This window comes from Phascolarctos cinereus, unplaced genomic scaffold (genome assembly GCF_003287225.1).
Source record: "Phascolarctos cinereus isolate Bilbo 61053 unplaced genomic scaffold, phaCin_HiC Scaffold_5;HRSCAF=322, whole genome shotgun sequence".
Classification (NCBI taxonomy): domain Eukaryota; kingdom Metazoa; phylum Chordata; class Mammalia; order Diprotodontia; family Phascolarctidae; genus Phascolarctos; species Phascolarctos cinereus.
Window position 1 is genome coordinate 12952380 of NW_027555958.1, and position 19094 is coordinate 12971473.

General features: G+C 53.3%; 1 protein-coding gene across 2 annotated transcripts; it reads right to left on the reverse strand.

The window, feature by feature from the left end:
- Positions 1-1437: 1437 nt before the first annotated feature.
- Positions 1438-16227, reverse strand: ECEL1 (endothelin converting enzyme like 1). Of its 2 annotated transcripts, none has more exons than XM_021005759.1 (17): positions 15439-16227; positions 13288-13356; positions 13001-13111; positions 12118-12210; positions 10325-10449; positions 8850-9072; positions 7887-7985; positions 7462-7536; positions 6851-6948; positions 5503-5561; positions 5133-5184; positions 4575-4642; positions 4149-4273; positions 3657-3722; positions 3313-3408; positions 2583-2659; positions 1438-1825 (listed from the first exon to the last, which is right to left on the reverse strand). In XM_021005759.1, the coding sequence occupies exons 1-17, from the start codon at positions 16225-16227 to the stop codon at positions 1726-1728; spliced, it is 2325 nt and encodes a 774-aa protein (XP_020861418.1). In that variant the 3' UTR covers positions 1438-1725. The 2 variants fall into 2 exon arrangements, with proteins under 2 accessions (XP_020861418.1, XP_020861417.1); XM_021005758.1 differs by having other exon boundaries at positions 6845-6948.
- Between the last annotated feature and the right edge of the window lie 2867 nt (positions 16228-19094).

Here is a 19094-nt window from a genome sequence, read left to right on the forward strand (position 1 = left end):
CAGACTGTGCAGCATGAGTTATGTCCCCCAACGTGCTGTCCTGAGCCAACCTTGGATGGGAGCCAGCTGGATCCCAAGCTTCCATTACCTAGAGCTTGGATGCCAGCCACCTTTGTCCAAAAGCTGTACTAACAGGAAGAGGAGCCTTGGGAAATCCCTGAGCCCCTTACTCAGGCTGCATCTGGTACAGAACATGGCTCATGGACCCCACTCATGATCAGGAGTGTAAGCTCCCAAGGAAAGCTGAGTGGTGCCCCTGCTAGAAGGACAGGGTATATCTAGCTGCCAGCAGCTGCCTAGAAACATTTGCCCTTTAAAGTAAATCCTTCACCCCATTTTAAACTGCTATATCCCAAAACTTAGCCATCAGTGAGGTTATAAGGCATGGCCAAGGTCACACAGCTAGTAAGTGTTGGGACTAGAAACCTGGTCTTCTACTCCTGGCCTGGAAGACCAGGATTCAAATCCTGCCTCTGACAATTCCTAGTTGTGGACACTGGGAAAATCACTCTCTCCAGACCTCAGTTTCCTCATCTGTAAAATGAAAGGGTTGGAACTGAGGTCTTTTCTAGCCCCAAATCTATGCTCCAACTTTTTAAAATAGTAACATTAAGGGCAGCTAGGTGGTGCAGTGGATAGAGCACTGGCCCTGAAGTCAGGAGGACCTGAGTTCAAATCCAGCCTCAGACCAAACACTTGACACTTAGTAGCTGTGTGACGCTAGGCAAGTCACTTAACCCCAATTGCCTAAAAAATTTAAAAATAGTAATATTAGCTTGAGAGAGGTTTGGGGAGGTGTAGAAGGTTCCTCTATCCATGCAGATCAAGACTCATGGAGAGTTGCTTGGGGGTGCTGAGAAGTTCCAAAATTGGTATGTGTCAGGGGTGGAACCCACCCTGACTGAGGCCAGCTTTTATCCACTACCAGCCCCAAAGAGTGCTGGAGGTTAGTGATGTCTGTTCACCTGGGAGTCCATCCCCAGCCCTGTACTTCCTATGGGCAGGGTGGCTTCCCCTAATCCTCCCCTCACCCACCCCCTACACACACACACACACACAAATATATACACAAACATACACACACACACACATCTTGTTGAGGTAGAAGGAGCTGAGTAATGGAAGCTGACAGTCACATAGCTTTATTGACCAGATTTAGCAGCAAGAATATGGCGACAAGCTGAACCCTGCTGGTATCCCAGATCCCCTCCCCACCCTCTCTCTGCCCACCCCAGTGCCAGGACCCAGGGTCCTCCATCTTCTTGGTCCTTGCTAAGACCCTGCCCCCAAGAAATGGATTCCCCCAGCCCCTTTCTGGTTTGGGGAGATCAGGCAATGAAACTCACACCTAATTCTCCCCACCCCTCCCCCCAACCCAGTTTGAACATCTCACATGAAGCACATGCCTTTTCCTGGCTCCAGGCTCCCTAACTCATGGACACCCCATCCCCACCTCAGGAGTCCTTCAGACCAGCAACCAGAATGATATGGAAACTACCTTGTGGTCCCCAAACTTACTTCCTTCTCCTGAGTGAGAAGCTTAGGGAGAGGAAGGACCCTCTCTTCCTCCTATAGCCCAGACACAGCCCCTGAGGCCCCTGAGAACCAGAGTCCTTCTTTGCCCCTCGGGGAAAGGACAGTTGGCCCATCAGCAGTGGGTCAGTAAAATTGCTAAGGTCAGGGGAAGTGGGTGGCAGGCAGGGAAGGGGATTAGGCACCTGGGCCTCACCACACAGAGCACTTGTGAGCTGGGTTCATGGGAGAGTTCTTGGGGCAGTGGAAGGCCCGGCCAAACTCCTCAAATTGGGACACACTGCCCAGCACCCTGCAGGGAGAACAAAGTCAAAAGATGCAGCTGAAGAACCTGGGTTCAAATCCAGGCCCATCTATAAATGATTCAGCTTGACCAGTCCCAAGACTGCTTTCTCAATGCTGTCCCAGGGGATAGCTTCCCTGCCCAGTTAGCCTCAGTTTCCTGACCTGTAAAATGGGGCTACCTACCTCAAAGGATGATTATAAGCATGACCTCATAAGCTAATAAATGTAAATCACTTTGCACACCTTTAAATGCTATAAAGTTAGCTATTGTGATTTAGAATCAAGACAAGGCCTAGATCTGCGATTTCCCCTGGCAGGTCAGCCGCTTCTCTGAAATATGTTGAGGGCTTCTCAGGAGGCTGAGAAGCTAAGTGACCTTCCCAGGATCCCACGTCCTGTCTGTATCAGACTAAGCTTCAGTCCACCCTGCTGGCTTGCCAGCCCCTCTACCCCAAGGATTCTCCTGACTAAAACAGATGTTCACAAATAGACCTTACTTCAAGGTCTGCAAAGCCCTTTCCTTTGAGTGGAGTCGAAACACTGTTATGCCTGTTTCACAGATGAGGAAGCTAAGCTTTCAGAGTGGCCAAGTGGTCCTGTCCATGGTACCTACCAGTAAGAGTCAGAGCTGAGATTCGCACCCAGATGAGCAGCTTCCAAACAGAGCATTGGGTCCCCTCTGCTCCTCTGTCCTCCCCCTCCCAGAACTCTGGCCTTCTCCCACAAGAGCAGCAGAGGCAGGCGTGGGACCCGAAGGCCAGTACCTGTAGTGCTCCGGGGCATGCTTGTCGGTCAGCACCTGCAGGTAGATGGACTGCGACCGCCTCTTGATGCACCAGTTCTAAGCCAAAATGGAGGTGTAAGGAGCCTCAGAGACCACTCAGTCTGACACTCTCATTTTACACAGGAGGAAACCAAGGCTCAGAGAGTCAAGTGATTAGCCCCAGGTCACACAGCAACTGTCTGAGACAGGATTGGAATCCACATTTTCCTGGCTTCACATTCAACCACAGTAGGGTAATGACTAGCCATGGAACAGAAAGGAAACTGAGGCAGTGAAATGAGAAGGATTTCATCCCCTGTCCCTTGAAAATCCCAGTTTTCTGTCAGTTAGAGGCTTAGAACAGTTACAGACAGCTAAGAGGCACAATGGATAGAGTGCTGCCTGGAGTCAGAAAGACCAGAGTTCAAATCCTGCCTCAGACACTGTGTGATCTTGGACAAGTCACTTAACTGCTGTCTGCCTCAGTTTCCTCATCTGTAAAATGGGGAGAATAACAGCACCTACCTCTAGGGACTGTTGTGAGGATTAACTGAGATACTATTTGTAAAATGCTTAGCACCATGCCTGCCACACAGTAGGCTCTAGATGAATAAAATACATAAGTCCATTCCCCTCCCTCTCCCTTTCCTACACAGAGGCCCCAGGTAAGGCAGCTCTGTGAATAGTAAATGTAGGTGGGAGGAAGCCCAAGACAGGCTCCTGGCTCATACCTGAGCAAAGGCGATAAAGAAGAGCTGGTCGTGAGTGTACTTGAGTCGGTAGAGGGGATGCTCGGGGCCATGTTCCCGCACCCACTTCTGATAAGCCTGAGAGGGGACATGGAACTTTTATGGGCTGGTGGCTGCATTAAGCCCAGTGCACCCTGGGCCCTTCCTCCGCTTGTGTCTCCCCTCCAGGTTTTCCCATTTTCTGGACAATTCTGTATAGGGGAGGGGGGAGGGGAGCCTGGGGGCTTGGGAATGACAAAGCTTGGTTCCAGATCTCAGGACCCTCCTCCCCACCACGGCCACCATGAAAGATGGTGGAGGGAGGGAAGAAGGCCAACTGCACTTACATAGTAGGCGAGTTTGAGGCCCCCCATGTCCGCGATGTTCTCCCCCAACGTGTGCTTCCCACTGACCTGCAGAGTGGTTATTCTGATGAGAGTTCCTTCCCTCCTCACCCAACCACATGAGTCTTTGGTGTGGCCAGTGCTGAGGCTCTTGGCCAGCCCCAGTTACTAGGTCCTGGGACCCTAGACCTACAGCTGGAAGGCTGGAGTCTTCTAGCTCTAGGGGCCACTGGTCCAACCCCCTCATCTTACAGGAGAAGATACTAAGGCCTTAAAGGAAGATCAGGGGAGGATTTGAACCCAGATCCTTGGGTTCCTTTCCCCTATCCCATGCTGCCTCCTAAGTCACTGCTCTTCATGGTCCCATAATGATTGGGATGTTCTTGTCTTTGGGAGTTCCATACTTTCTTCCTCCGAGGACTTGGGCAGGGCTCTTTGGCCACAGGGATGTGACAAGGACAGCGCTGTCCTGTCTGGGAACAGGGGGAAGCTTACCCGCTGGTTGTAGACCGTGAAGTTGTCATAGAGGCTGACTATGCATTCTGCCTTTCGGAGGAACTGGCTGTAGGAGGCCTCTGTCCACCAGTGCATCAGGTTCCCTGAACGGTCATACTGGCCACCTGTGGGGGACCACAGTCCCTAAGCCCCCAGGACTCCTGCTTGCTGTCCTGTGTTCAGCCCAGGCCCCTGCCCCAACCCTGAGCTTTCAGTCAAGAGATTCAGTCATAGGAGGGACTTGGGGACTGGTGTTCTCCTACAACCATTCACATACTTAGGCCAGCTGGAACCAGGCATCATGAACCCTGGGGCTCCCCAGAGTGGAAGGGGGATGGTGGTAGAGAAAATACAGCCATGGATCCAAGGCTGAGACCCTTGGATGGGCAGCTAAAAGGAACAGTGGGCACCCAGGGTTTTACTTACCCCAGTCATCATAGCCATGGGTCAGCTCATGCCCAATGATAGTGCCAATGCCCCCATAGTTCAGAGATCTGTGGGCACCAGACAACACCAGGTCAGGAGTTGGGATGACTCCTCTGCCCTCTTTCCAAAAAAATCTGAACCAGAAACTGAAGAACAGACAACTACGTTGCTTTTTCATGACTGGGTTCATTGGGTGGCAGATGAAGCCACTGAGCTGGAGTTAAGAAGACTGGGTTCAAATCCCTTCTCAGATGCTTCCTAGGTCTGTGTCCCAGGATATGGCACTCAGACCTCTCTAAGCTTCAGTTTCCTTATCTGTAAAATGAAGGTGATGGACTATTTGGCCTCTAAGGATCCTTGAAGCTCTAAATTTGTGGTTCCATGATCCCTGCTGTACCTATGGGAGCCACAGGCCTGCCACAAGCTGAAGCTAATCTCTCCCCAGTGCCCAGTGGTTCTCAGACCCAAGGCAGTGTGGAGGCTGGGGTCTGCTCTCACAAAGATTCCCCATGGGCAAGGGCTGGAGTTTCCAGGAGGCCAAGCCCCAGAGGTACTCACTGTGGGAAGTCAGGGTCATAGAGGGTAGGTTGCAGGATGCCAGCAGGGAACACTGCACAGAAAAGTACTCGGATCAGAATGGAGCTGCCACCTCCAGAAAGGACCGTGTGTGCAGTGGATCTCCCCAAACCCTAGCCATTAGCCAGCACTGCCTGTGGTGCATCAAGTGAGAGAGGGATAACTCCTGCCCCACCCCTCCCCCAAGGCAGCTTGATTGGACTCCCCAGGCCCACTGCTCTCTGAGACCCAGCTCTTCCGTGTCTCCAGATCTGGCCCATGTTGGTGGCAGCTCTTTCACCAGAGAGAAGAAGGGCTCCTAAAGCTCGGGGAGGCATCGAGCTTCCCCAAAACCCTCTGATCTCCTACTTACCCATTTGGTTCTTGTTGGGAAGGTAATACGCATTCAGAGCTTGTGGGGGGAGCAGCCACCTACAAAAAGATTGGCCTTCATAAAGAGTCATTCAGCCACAGAAGCCCAACCTGGGGTCCAGCATTCTGAGACCTGCCCAATCTGCCCCTTCCCTGATACTCTGCTTCCCTGGCATACATCCCCCCTATACTCAGCAGCAAGGGGCTGTCCCCTGGAACATCACACAATGGAAAGAGCCCTTGTGTGATCTTGGGCAAATCACTTAACTTCCCTGAACCTCAGTTTCTTCAAATGTAAAATGAGGGGGTTGGACTCTGAGGGGGTCTCTGAGATCCCATCCAGCCCTATGATTCTTTGTCCTCAAAGCCTTCTCCAGAGAAACCTCACTGATCTTCCTTGTCAATTCCCTCCCTCCTCTAAGCTACCTGTATCTTCTGTATCACTCCTATCCCTCTCTTTGCCTTGCTTTCAGGTATGTTTGTATATGTTTCATTTCTCTCATAAACTCCTTAGCCCAGGCCTCATGAACACCCACAGCGTCCTTGCATTTGCCTATAATCAGATGCAGTACAAGCTAGTAAATATTTCTACGAAAAAGATCTGAAGGTTTAAGTGGACCTCAAGCTAGAGATCAGCCATGGTAGCCACCAAAGTTTGTATTATGGTAGGCTTCATTAAGAACAGTATAGTTCCCAAGACTAGGGAGGTGATTGTCCTGCTGTCATCTGCCTTCAGACAACAGCTTGAGCAGTAGGGATCAGTTCTGGACGTTACATTTTAGGAAGGATAATTGCTAATCTGTAGAGCAGCCAGGGAAGGCAAACAGGATAAGGAGGGATTTGGAACATCTCTCATATAAGGATGGGTTGAAGGGACCAGGATGTTTAGCTTTAGGGGGAGAAATCAGAGGTGACATGATAGTAGTCTTCAAACATGTGAAGGGCTGTTCCAGCCCTGGAGGGCAGACCCAGAAGCACTGAGTGGAACAAAAGGAGGGTAGGCTCGTTCTGTTTGCTCCAAGAGGACAGAACCAGGAACAACGGGTGAAAGTTACAGACACGTTGATTGTGGATTAGTGTAGAAACTCTCTCCCATAAGAAGGGGCCGTGAAGGGGCAGTGGCTCCACCTCCTGGAGGCCTCCTAGCAGAAGCCCTTCATGGTCACAGTTTTGGAAATGGGACTGCCACTGAATTATGGGTGGCTTAGAAGGTCCCTGGGGTCCTTCTCAAAGAGGAGACCCCGCTCTCTGGGTTTGGAAGCCCCCAGCTACAGCCGGGCCAGCCTGACTACTGTCTCTGGCTCCCAAGCTGCTGATCCCAGCTCACTGCTGGTGGTACCCACGCGGACTTATCCACCTCCTGCCGAATCTTCTTGACGGATAACTGGATGCTGAACCGGATGCTGTTCAGAATGTTCTTAAAATACGTCTTCTCGTGGACTTCGAACTGCAGGAGGAAGAGATGGAAGAAGAAGATAAACAGGAGGGAGGAGGAGGAAGAGCAGGGGGAGAGGAGGAGGAGGAAGAAGAGCAAGGGAAGAGGAAGAGGAAGAAGAACAGGGGAGAGGAAAGGAAGAGAAGGAGGAAGAGGAGAGGAAGAGGAAGAAGAGCAGGGGGGAAAGAGGAGGAAGAAGAGCAGGGGGGAGAGGAGGAGGAAGATAAGGAGGGAGAGGAGAGGAAAAAGAGCAGGGGGGGAAAGAGGAGGAAGAAGAGCAGGGGGGAGAGGAGGAGGAAGATAAGGAGGGAGAGGAGAGGAAGAGGAAGAAGAGCAGGGGGAAGAGGAGAGGAAGAGGAGGAAGAAGAGCAGGGGGGAGAGGAGGAGGAAGATAAGGAGGGAGAGGAGAGGAAGAGGAAGAAGAGCAGGGGGAAGAGGAGGAAGAAGACAAAATCTTCCCTGGGTCTCCCATAACACAGGGAGCCTGGGGGCATTCCGGCTGGCAGAGGGCTGAAGAGTCCATACCTCATACTCCTTATCAATTGCTTCCGGCTTGAGCAGGAAGTCAGGGTACCCGACCATCACCATCATGTACTGCAGCTGAGGACACAAGGGGGAAGCTGAGTGTCCTCAGCAAGTTTCTACAGGATGTGAGCGCACCATGCTGAAAGGGCTCTGAGGCCTCATCCCCTGAGGCTGATGGAGGGCAGGGTAAAAGGCCTGGAGAGAAAGGGGCAGTAGCTCCCAGACAGTATTCAGGCCAGGCTGCCCCAGCTTTGGGGCACCAATCTAGCACCAGAAAGGCAGTGGGGGAGGGGAGGCATCCCATTCCCTGCCTGTAAAGGTGATCCAGGGTGAGGAGGAGATTGGGGAGCAAGGGCAGTTGTCCCCTCCCCTTAGCAGCCCTGCAGATGTGGCCCCCACCACAAACCCGCTCCTTGGCATGGTACCTTGGCCCTGGCGGCTGCCTTGGTTTCTTTGTCCATCCAGTCTAGTTCATCCAGGCGTTGGCCCAGAATGTGTTTGATGTCCTCCACCAGCTGCTGCACCTGCCAGGGTTGGGGTAGGCATCAGGAGTCGGAGGGGTCACCACTATAAGGCCAGGGTCCCCAGATTGGAGTCACCCTGGACTTTGACCTCCCAGGCAGCTCCTTCTGGCTGCTTCAGCAAGACGTGACTCACCTCACCCCCAATGAACTGTGCCCCTGCCATCCCTAACTGGCCTCTGCCATTCATGGCCAACATCTTTGATTTAACACTTTTGAGCCTCAGTTTCCACATTTATAAAATAGAAGGGTCTTTCGAGCCCATCCAGGACCAGAAATGAAGAGCTGGAAGGAGTCTTAGAGGCCATTTATCCCAACTGCTTCATTTCTCAGATGAGATAACTGAGTCCTGCAGAGGTGAAATGACTCCCAGAGTCACACAAATAGGAAGCTTCTGCGATTTGTCCTTGAATCCCCTGCCTCTGCAGCCCCATGCTTGGGTCTTCAGTGTGATCCCTGTTGAGTCTCCTGGAGTTCAGAGAGCTTCTGTCTACTGGTTTAGAGTGTCCGATTTTAGTTTCACTTCAGTTCAACTAGAACTTGTTAAGGGATGTATTAGGTGCTGGGGACACAAAGGAGAAAAAGGGCCCCTGTCCTCAAGGAGCTTACTATCTACTAAACTGTACACACAAGTGTATGGAGTGGAAAGGTAGGGCAGGAGCTGCACTATGATAGGCAGACTGAGTCCCTGAGAGGCTAAATGACATCCCAGGGTGTTATCATGCCCATTTTGCAGACTAGGAAGTCTTGGACAGTAACCCTCTGACAACTGGCACCCCAGAGGTGAAGGGAGCCTAGGAGGAGAGTGATCCCCAGGGCCCTGGGCCAGGACTCTCTCTGTCCCACCCCATTGGCTTCAGGTCTGACCTTGGCTTTGCTGGCAGCGGAGAAATGCTCGTGTACGAAGAGGGCCCCCAGGGCCATGCCAAAGTGTCGGTTGGCCTGGCCTAGGCAGACCCTGGCCAGCTCTTGGGGCTTGTCACTGCCCTCCATCTCTCGGGACAGATCGTGCAGTGCTGATCGGAAGGGCTGGGACAGATGCTCGCTCAGCACCACTACTACCCGCCACACCAGGTAATTGTGAAGGATCCTGGGAGTAGGGAGAGGTGGAGGGGGCTGATGAAGCCGGGCTGCTCTGGGCTCAGCCCCTCAGACCTGGGGCATTCAGGCAGGGAGGGAAGCTGGCCAGAGCCCCCAGCCTCACATCTCCACAGCAAAGCAGAGAAGGCAAGAATGCCCCTAATCTGTAACGCTCTCAGCTTTTCCAAGGCCTTTCAGGAAAGCCATTTCCTTTAATCCTCACATCCCCAATAAGGCTTTTGGTCAGACCTGTGATTTCATCAGTTTTCATCAGCTGGGGTAAATAAACTGTCCATGCACATTGGAATCTTCTTTACAAATACTGCATTAGAATTGCCTGGCTATGGGGCAGCTAGGTGGTGCAGTGGATAGAGCACTGGCCCTGGAGTCAGGAGGACCTGAGTTCAAATGTGACCCTGGGCAAGTCACTTAACCCCAGTGCCTAGCCTCCCCCCCAAAAAAATAGAGTTGCCTGGGGCCACTGAGAGGTTAAGGGACTTTTCCAGGGTCACACAGCCAGCCTATGTCAGAGGCAAGATTTGAATTCAGCTCTTTCTGATGCCAAAGCCGTCTTCTATCTATTACACACGGAAGCCTCTCATTAGTAGTGATAATAATAATAAAGGAGGAGGAGAATGAAGGTTGATGGCAATGATGATGACAACGAGGAGGAGGATAATTGAGTTTTGTAGAGCAGTTCAAGGTTTCCAGAGCGCCTCTTTGTCTTATCTCACAGCCAACAGCTACTAGCACTCTTCCCTTTTAACATATTAGGAAGTAGGGCACAGGGAAAGGGTCACACAACTAGTAAGGCAAGATCTGAACCCAGGTCCGTCCTGGGTGCTCTGGGTAGCCTGGAGCTATGGAGACTGGGTGCAATCCCAGTTCAGGCAGCCTGTGAGGAAGGCAGAGCAGTTATTACAGCTGTGGAAGTAAGGTCTCATGAGCTGTTAGCCAAGCTGGGACTAGAACCCAAGTCCCCTGACTCCCATGCTGGCCCCAAGATGCTTCCTAGAGTAGGGACAGAGGAGTCTCCCAGCACTTCCATTGTACAGAGTTGAGAGCCAGAAACCAAGTGCCTGATGTAGGAAGCCCTGGCGGAATTTTTGGTCCAAAGAGAGCTGGCCATATGGGGATGTGTGTTCAGGGGACATAGGGACATGGAGAGTCAGCCTCGGCTCCCTGGAGGTGGAGGGTCACTAAGGGCTGCCATGCACCATGCAACTGTCTCAGGGGTGAGCATCCCTCCCCCAGGCAGCTACCTCCGGGGTGTGGAGCGGATGAGCTGGGACACTTGCTGCATGTACTCTGTGGCCAGGAGCACCACCTCTTCATCTTCTGAAAAGTCTTCCTGGAAGATCTGATCTAGCAGCCACTTCCATCGGAGCTGTGGGGAGGCACAGACCAGCAAAGGCAAGATGGGATAACGAGAGCACAAAATTCACAGAGCACTTCCTTCCCAAGAACCCTGAAGAGCAAGTTGTTTGAGCTGTATCAGTCCCATTTCTCAGGTAAGGAAACTGAGTCTCAGTAAGAGGAGGTGACTCAGCCTCTGAGTCAGGATTCAAACCAGTTCTTTTCTGGTTCTGCGGTCCAGCAGGAGAAGTGCTGAATGTTGAGTCGGAAAAGACTAGCTTAGACCCCATCCTCCATCACTGGCACCTGAGTGTCTCTGGACAACTCAGCTAGCCTCTCTGAGCTGGAATTCAATTTCCTCAACTATAAAAGGAGGGCTGGACCTGAGGATCTCCAAGGCACCTTTGACCTTCAGATCTATGATCCGAAGACATTGAAGTCTGTCTAGGCCTCAGATCATCATCATCATCATCTTTACATAGCCCCAGGCGCTGTACTAAGCACTTTACACATATCTCATTTGATCCTCACGACAACCCTGGGAGGCAGGGCTTATCGTGATCCCATTTTATGGATGAGGAAATTGAGGAAAACAGGACTAAGTGACCTGCCCAGGGTCACACAGCTAGTAAGTGTCTGAGGCTAGATTTGAACTCAGGTCTTCCTGACTCTAGGCCTGGCTTTCTATCCACTGTGGCACTTCCTCACGTATAAAATTAAGGCCTTGGACCAGACGACCTTTGAGGTCCCTTTTACTTGTGTCTATAATCTGATGATGCCAAGCTAGCCACTCTTCTCATTATGCTACCTAACAAAGATCACAGATGTAGAGATGAAAGGGCCCTTAGAGATCTTGAAGTCCATGTCCCTCATTTTTACAGATGAGGAAACTGATCCCCAGGGAAGGTAAGTAATTTGCCCAAGGTCACTCAGGAAGAAAGCTTCAGAGGCATGATGTTGACTGAGGTCCTGACTCAGAACCAGGATTCTTTCCACCATCCCAACTTCCTTTTCTCTTTCTAGGGGAAGATCAGGATGGGAGGACACAGTAAAGAATAGGAAGGAGAGGCATCAGAAGCCAGCAGGGGGCTTAGACCTAGGAGGCTCATTAGGGATCATCGAGTTCAACAACCTCATGTCACGAAGGAGACAACTGAGCATCAGAGAGGAAAGTGACTTGTTCAAGGTCACACAAGTAATTAAGGACCGAGGAAAGATTCAAACCCAGATCCTTTGATTCCAAACCCAGAGTTCTCACTAACCTTGACCTGGTAGTTCCTCCCCCTTCCAAGTTTCTATGAATCCCTTGACCCATAATCCTGAGCTGAATCAGCTACTCCTAGGGACTCCACTAAAATCTTGTATAGGAATTTTCCAAGGTCCCATTCCCTTAACCTTGTTACCCAGCAAACTCTCTCTCTCTCTCCTTCCTCTCTGTCTGTTCACACATTCACACTCTCTCTGTCTGTCTCTCTGTTTCTCTGTCTCTGTCTGTCCGTCTCTCTCTCTCTCTCTCTCTCTCTCTCTCTCTCTCTCTCTCTCTCTCTCTCTCTCACACACACACACACACACACACACACACACATACACACACACACACACTTTTCCCTTGTCTCCTGTGAAAGAGCAGATTCCCTGAGACCTCCTCCACTTCCTCCCCACAAGGTGCTATCCCTTCCCACGGAGGGGCTCTACTCACGTGAGGGGTGATCTGTTGAAGTTGTCCCAGGGTCACCTTGTTGTACATGGAGCTGATGTCTCGACGTAGGTCATCATATTCAGACACAGTGATCTGATGGGGTAAATGGGGCATCCCTGGACCTGCACCCCTTCTCCAACCTAACATCTTGCCCACAACCCCCTTCTCCATAGCACAGCCACAGGACTCCTGGTGTCCCACAACCCACTCTTAAGACCATAAAACTCATGCTATCATAGAGACTGAGGGATGAGAAAATTCACCTCCATCTTCCCTTGCAAAGATGGGGGCCTATAGGTGTGAATCAGGTGTGATTATCAGACATGGTTTTATACGTCAGTTACTTTTCTTCCTCTTTAAAAAAATATCTTTATTACAAGGAATGGCATCCTGGGTTGGGGGTGGGGGGAAGGGCCATGTTCAGAGATTATGGACATATTAAGACAAAAGATTGGTATTTATATGAGTATATGTTGTCCCTCCCATCAGAATGTAATCACTGAGAGCAGAGTGCCACTTGATTTTCTGTCCTTGTACCTCCACAATGGCCCCGAACATCTTGGGTAATTAATCAATGCTCCTTGACTGGCTGAATAATAGAAATTTTTAAAAGAGACCTTACAGTCTAACAGGTCTCTGCTGACTGAAAACCTCTCTAGGAGGCCCCCAGGTTCCCAGTCAGCTGGTGAGAATGACTGAACAACCCCATGCTCTCCCCCACCATTTGTGGTTCCAGGGACCTTTGTGATAAAAAGCCCAATACTAAAGGCACAAAGGTAAGGACCAGGAATGAGAGGAGAGCCAGGAGCCCCGGGCTGTGAGCTGCGGACTCAGGACTCTGAGGAGGAAGGGGTGGGTCTGGGCAACCTCTGGGGATACTCACATTGGCCAGCCTCTGCTCCAGCTGCAGAATCTCCAAGGCCTTCTGCTCCACTGCTTCTGCCCCTAGCAGGCTCAGCAGCCGCTCCATAAACACCCGATAGGCAGCCAGGATCTGGGGGGCCCAGCCCACATAGGCAGGTCAGCTCAGTCTTGGTGGAAAATAGCTGAACTACCATGCAAAGGCATCCTCAAACCTATAGTGCTGAAACCATGCCTGTCTCACCGCCTCTGGTTCTGAGACCAAAGCCACTGTTTCCCCTTCTGCCCTTCCTACACCACCCACCTTACCTTCTCACTCTCTTCATCTTGGGCCAAATAGAGTGTTCTCTCAGGAAGCGTCAGCCCATCCTGGTCAATCTGGGAGAATAAAGAGAAAGTAGGACACACCTCAGGCAGGGTAGGGCTGAGAAGCCAGGGTGTCAGTTTGGACTCTGTTTTTCCCCCTTCCCCTACACCCCTGGGGTGACCTGGGAAGACTGGGCTCTGGAGTCAGAGACCCTGGGTTCAAATCCAGCTCTGACACTTATGATCTCAAGAGAGGATAACCTCTTAAAGGTTGTCTAGTCCAATCCCTTTCATCAAACCAGGGTCTGGAGAGGTGACACGACTCACCTAAGGTCACACAGCCAAGAAGAGCTAGGATTGAACTCACGTACTCTGACTGGAGGGTCCAGCCCTTTGCTCCCCACTTCCCACCTGGGTGACTCTGGGCCATTCCCTTAACCTCCTGGGCCTCTGGTTTTTCATTCCTAAAATGAAAGGTTTGAACCCTCTGCCCTCTAAGGTCATTTCCACTTCAAATCCTGTCTCTTCTAGGCCTCAGTTTCCGAGGCTGTAACCTGAGGACAGAAATTTTTGTTTTTTGAAGGGGGAATGCATATATGGGGAAAGAGCACAAAAAAGATAGTCCCAATTATCCCGCTATGCACGCACATGCCATAGACACAAACACATTTAGTTGCTCACACATACGAATTCACTCCTTCCACCTTGGAACGAACATCAGCCGGGGCCCCCCTAACCGCACCCAACACAGAATTAGTGAAGAAATCCCCAGACACCCTCCTTGGGCCTCAGTTTCCCCGTGTGTAAAATGCCTGGGCTTATGTAGACCACCTCTAAATTCCCTTGCAGCTCTGATGCTGGGGTTTCCAGGTTGCTCACTGCCTGAATGCCAGGGACATATCCAGCAGGAGGGCTGGAGCCCCACACCTCCAGCTCCGTTGGGCTGGCTGCCAGCACACACACACACATACACACACACACACACACACACAGCTGACGACTATGCCTCGCTGCCACTCTGAACCCACTCCCGCTCAGCTGCCATCGCCCTCCAGCCCGCCTGCCTGTGGCCTGGGAAATTGCGGCTCCCCGCTGCTCCGCTAAACACCGCAATTACTCCGGGGGAAATTACCTCCTCACCTCCCGCTTCATTCCTTCCCCTCCCTCCCCTCCCCCTCTCTCCGCTGACTCCTTCCCTTCCCCTTCTCCCCTTCCTTCCTCCTCTCTGGCACTGAAAGCCAGTGATGGCTCTGGAGGAAGAGCCCACCCTGGTCCGGCTCAGGCCCCTTAAACACACTTTAAGCTCCTCCCTGCCCCCACAGTCTCTACTTGGCCCCTTTCTTTCTCCAGAGGCATCTGAGCATCCATCTGGACCGTTTCCCTGGGTACGAATCCTGCCTTTGGCGCTGTGTGACCCTGAGTAAATCACTTGACGTCTCTGAGCCTAGGCTTCCTCATCTATGAAATGGGGATAGATCATGCCTTAAGTACCAGTCTCCCAGGCTGGCACGAGACGCTTAGAAGGCAGTCCGAGTGTAAGTGGGGGTGGCTGTCCCGGTCTTTCTGGGCCTTCACCTTTTCGATCTCACAGGAACCTACATCCAGAACTGGAAGGGCCCTTAGAGGCCATCTAATAGAGGTGAGGACATGCTCAGCTCACACACTGGAGGCCCCCGGGGCAGAGGTCCGCGTGGGACTCGAACGTTCCGAGTCACAGGAGCTGACTCCGGAACCATATGGCAGCGACGCGGGGATGCATGTGGAGGTAAGAGCATGGTAAATGGCCTGTTAACCATTAAAGATGCTATCTAACTGTCAGCTAGTGTTTTACAGGTGAGGAAACCGAGGCCCAGGCAACAAATGTGACTCGTCCAGGGTGACACTGGCTCGGTGGGATTGCAAAGGCATCCCTGTTTCCACTACGTCCAGGGTGCGCTGCCCAGGATGAGGGTCCTCAGCCCCTACGCCTCGAAGCAACCTGGAGGAAGCCGGCTGGCAGCGTGTGCGCGTATGTGTGCGAGCGTGAGTGTGTGTGTACGCGTGTGTCCATGCGTGTGTGCGCGCCGCCAGCCCAGCCCAGCCCAAGGCGTGACGACCCGCCGGGAGCCCGACCACCTCGCCTCACCAGCCACGCCGCGCCCGCCGGCCACTCACGCGGATGACGTAGCGCGAGGAGTTCTTGTCGTCCAGGCTGACCGTGAGCGAGAAGAGCGCGGCGGCGCTGTAGACGCCCTGCGCCTTGTACAGCAGCCGGTTGAGGTCCCAGCGCTGGGCCCCGCCGCCGCTCAGGTCCCAGCCCCCGCAGTCCTCGATCACCTCGAGCATGGGCCTCGGCCCCAGCCGCTCGATCTCAGCCATGTCGAGGCACGAGCGAAAGAAGGCGCGCACCTTGCGCTGGGCCGAGCCCCCGGGCCCGCCGCTGGGCCGCGCCAGCAGCCGCCTCAGGCGTTCTTCATTCTGCTCGCCGATGGCGGCGATCGTGCCGTAGGTGAGCTTGTCCTCGGGGATGCCGTGGCGCCGCAGCCAGCCGCCGCACGCGAACGAGTAGAAGTCCTGGCACGGGTCGATGCTGACGTCCAGATTGGCCGCCAGGAAGCGCGCGGCGCGGGCAAAGGCCTTGCGCTCGGGGCAGCCCTCGGGGCACGCGGAGCCCGCGCTCCCGCCGCCGGTGCCGGGCCCCAGGTATTTGAGGACCAGCATGGCCCCGAGGATGGCGCAGAGGCCGGCTGCGAACACCAGCCCCGACAGCAGGCACACCTCGCGCCGGTTCCAGCGGCTCAAGCCGGCCCCGGAGGCGCCGCGGCCAGAGCTGGCGGTGGCCCTCGGGAGGGGGAAGCCGTGAGGCAGAGAGCCGCCCCCGGAGCTGCCGGGGCCGCACTTGCTCATGTATTTCACCTCCTGAAACTCATCGTAGTGCGCTGTCAGCGAGTAAGTGGGCTGCATGGCGCCAGCGGCCCTCGCTGGGCCGCCCCTTCCCTGACCCCGGCGCCAGCTACGGGAGATGCCTCGGCTCTGTCCCCGACGCCGCCTTCACCAGCTGCGGCTGCCTGCTCATGGTCCAGGCTGCAGCCTGCGGGAAAGAAGGGAAGGGGGCGAAGAGGGTCCAGGGCTCAGGGAGGCAATGTCTCCATCGCCACTGTCTTCGGAGGCTCTCCCCTGAGTGCTCAAACCACAGTCTTCCCTCCCCTCCCTTCGGACCCTGCAGAACCCTCGAAACTTGGAGGTGGGGGTGCTCCTCTCCACCCCCGATGTCCAGGATGGGGCCCTCCGAATCTTCTCTCCCCCCCCCCATGGATCTAGACTTCCTTCAGTCTCCCTAGTCCCAGCTCTTCCTCTCTCCCTCGGGGATAAATGAAGGCAAGTGGGATGGCAGAAATGGAAGGAGAAAGAGGGGCAAGGCAAGTTAGGAGAGAGGAGGGGGTCAAATGGAGTCTAGAACGAGATAGAAAGAAGAGGCCAGATGGAGTGAGAAAGAAGGGGGAAAGAGATACCCTGAGCTCTGATCCTTAGATTCAGCTACCCTCACTAACGGGGGATGCAGCGAAGGCATTGAATTGGGTGGGCTAGGGAGTCGAGATGACCTTTGCCTCAGTTGTGGGATAATGTCTATTCCCAAGCAAGTTGTACCCGGACACCCCGCTCCCGGGGCTGGACCGAGAAAGGAATAAGGGAACAGAGAAGGGAGGCTGGAGGAAGGATATATCTCCTAGGAGCGGAGGGTCCTTTGGTCCCCCAAAGCCATCCCTTTCCAACTGCCTTTCCACACTCAGAGCAGAGCCATTCTCCCCCGAAAGCAATGGGAAAAGCAAACTTTCTCCCCTCGGAGCTCCAGGTCGGTCGGCTTCCCTCCCTCCACCCATCTTTTCCTCCTCCCCCTTCCTCCACAGCCTGGCCCTCATTGCTGCCCCCGGGGAGCTGTCCGAGGTTCTGGAGATCCCCGCCTTACTACGCTTTACTGTCTCGACTTCGCTCCTTCCCAGGAACCTTGGCCAAGCCTGCGAAACTGTCCGAGGTTCTGGGGACTTGGGTTTCTGCCTCAGCCAGACGAGGGAGCAGCCTGAGGAATCGGGACCGGGGTGCCCAGCGGGCAGCGCCCGGCTTCAACAGGTACTCCCCTGGCAACCAAAACTTGAGGAAACTTTGTCTCTCCCGAGGCCCAGCCTCTCCCCCCAGACCTAACCCCAGCCCCACCTGGGCAACCACAAACTGTCCCCTCCCGGCAGAAGGAGACCCGAGTAGAGAGGGAGCCAGAGACAGGAAGAGATAAGAGAGACAAAGAGACAGCAAAGAGAACGGTGCTCAGATATGAGGACTAGGCGCACACGCAGGCAGATAGGACAGACTTACCCAGGCCAAGATGCAGGACAGAGAACCTCCGCTGAGGAGGGGCTGGGGCCGGGGCCGGCCCGGGGCTGGGACTGGCCCTGGGCCGGGAGCCGAGTCGGAGTCGCTCTCCCAGACACAGCGTAGGACTCTGCCGAGCTGCCAGTCCCGGTAGAGGGGGCAGCGCTGGCGGCTCCACCCTCTTCCCTACCCAATCCCTCCCCCCCCGCCCCTACCTGTCAGCGCGTGTGTGTGATCGGGGGAGCAGGGACCGCAGCGGTCTGGGAGGGGCAGGGGGGGGCGGGGACAGCCAAGGCCGAGGGTGGGGGCCGCGGGAGCACTAAGCAGATTGTTATGCAAATAGGCTAGGGCCACTAGGAAGTCTGACCTCATTGTCCGATTGGGGGAAGCTGGAAGCAAAAAAGGAGAAGGCAGAGAGAAAAGGAGGGGGGAATGAGAGGGAGAGAGAAGGGGGGAGAGAGAGAGAGAGAGAGAGAGAGAGAGAGAGAGAGAGAGAGAGAGAGAGAGAGAGAGAAGTGAAAGGAGAGGGAGAAAGGAAGAGATGGGGAAAACATGGGATGAAAAGGGGACACCGCCAACCCCGCAAGCCATGCCTGGGTAGAGGAGGAGGGGGAAATGAAGGCAGCTGAAATGCCTAGAGATTTTCCATTTTATTATTTTTATTAAGAATGATAGTAATAAATTCCAGGCTCTCCCTTGACAGCTCAAAGGTAAGGCAGGGAAAATGAGGAGGCTGCCTAAGGAGCAGAGAAACAGCCCATTCAATAACAGGGAGAAGATGAAGGATGTTGACCTTTGACCTCCCCAAGGGGTTGATGAAGCTTTTAATTCTACTTTCCAAAAAGGCCCACACCAGCCACTTCTACCTAAGAAGCTCTGAAATTTCATCCTTCCTTAGTTCTAGTGGTCTCAGGTAAAGCCTATGACTGAAGATAAGTCTACCAGTCCCTCATACTTGCCCTTCATGGGCATGAATGTTATGCTTGTACCCAGGAATGAAGTCACCCTGCCCTTGCTTTGATGGAAGTTGGACACTGGGTCTTGAGATTGTTGTGACCCATTTTATTTGGACCGGGGATTTTGGATTGACCATTACCATTGAGGTTAGGGGAAAGGCGAATACTGGAGTTAAGGGTCAAAATACTCAAGTGTACCTAAGGAGGTGGGTAGAGTTCATAGTCTGAGCTCAGAAAGGATGTGAGTATGACCTTAAGTCTTTATGGGTTTACCCATTATCTCATTTCTATTAATAAGCCAGAGGGGTCTGGAATAGTCAAGGGTCCAGCAATGATGCCAGTTTTAATATTTTGTTTCATAGATTTATGACTGGAAGGGTCATTAGAGACCTCATTTTACAGATGAGGAGATTGAGGCCCAGAAAAGTTAAGTGACCTGTTCAAAGCCACACAAGTAGTAATGGCAGCAGTGGAATTTGAAACTAGTTCACAGGGCCATAGGTAGGACCA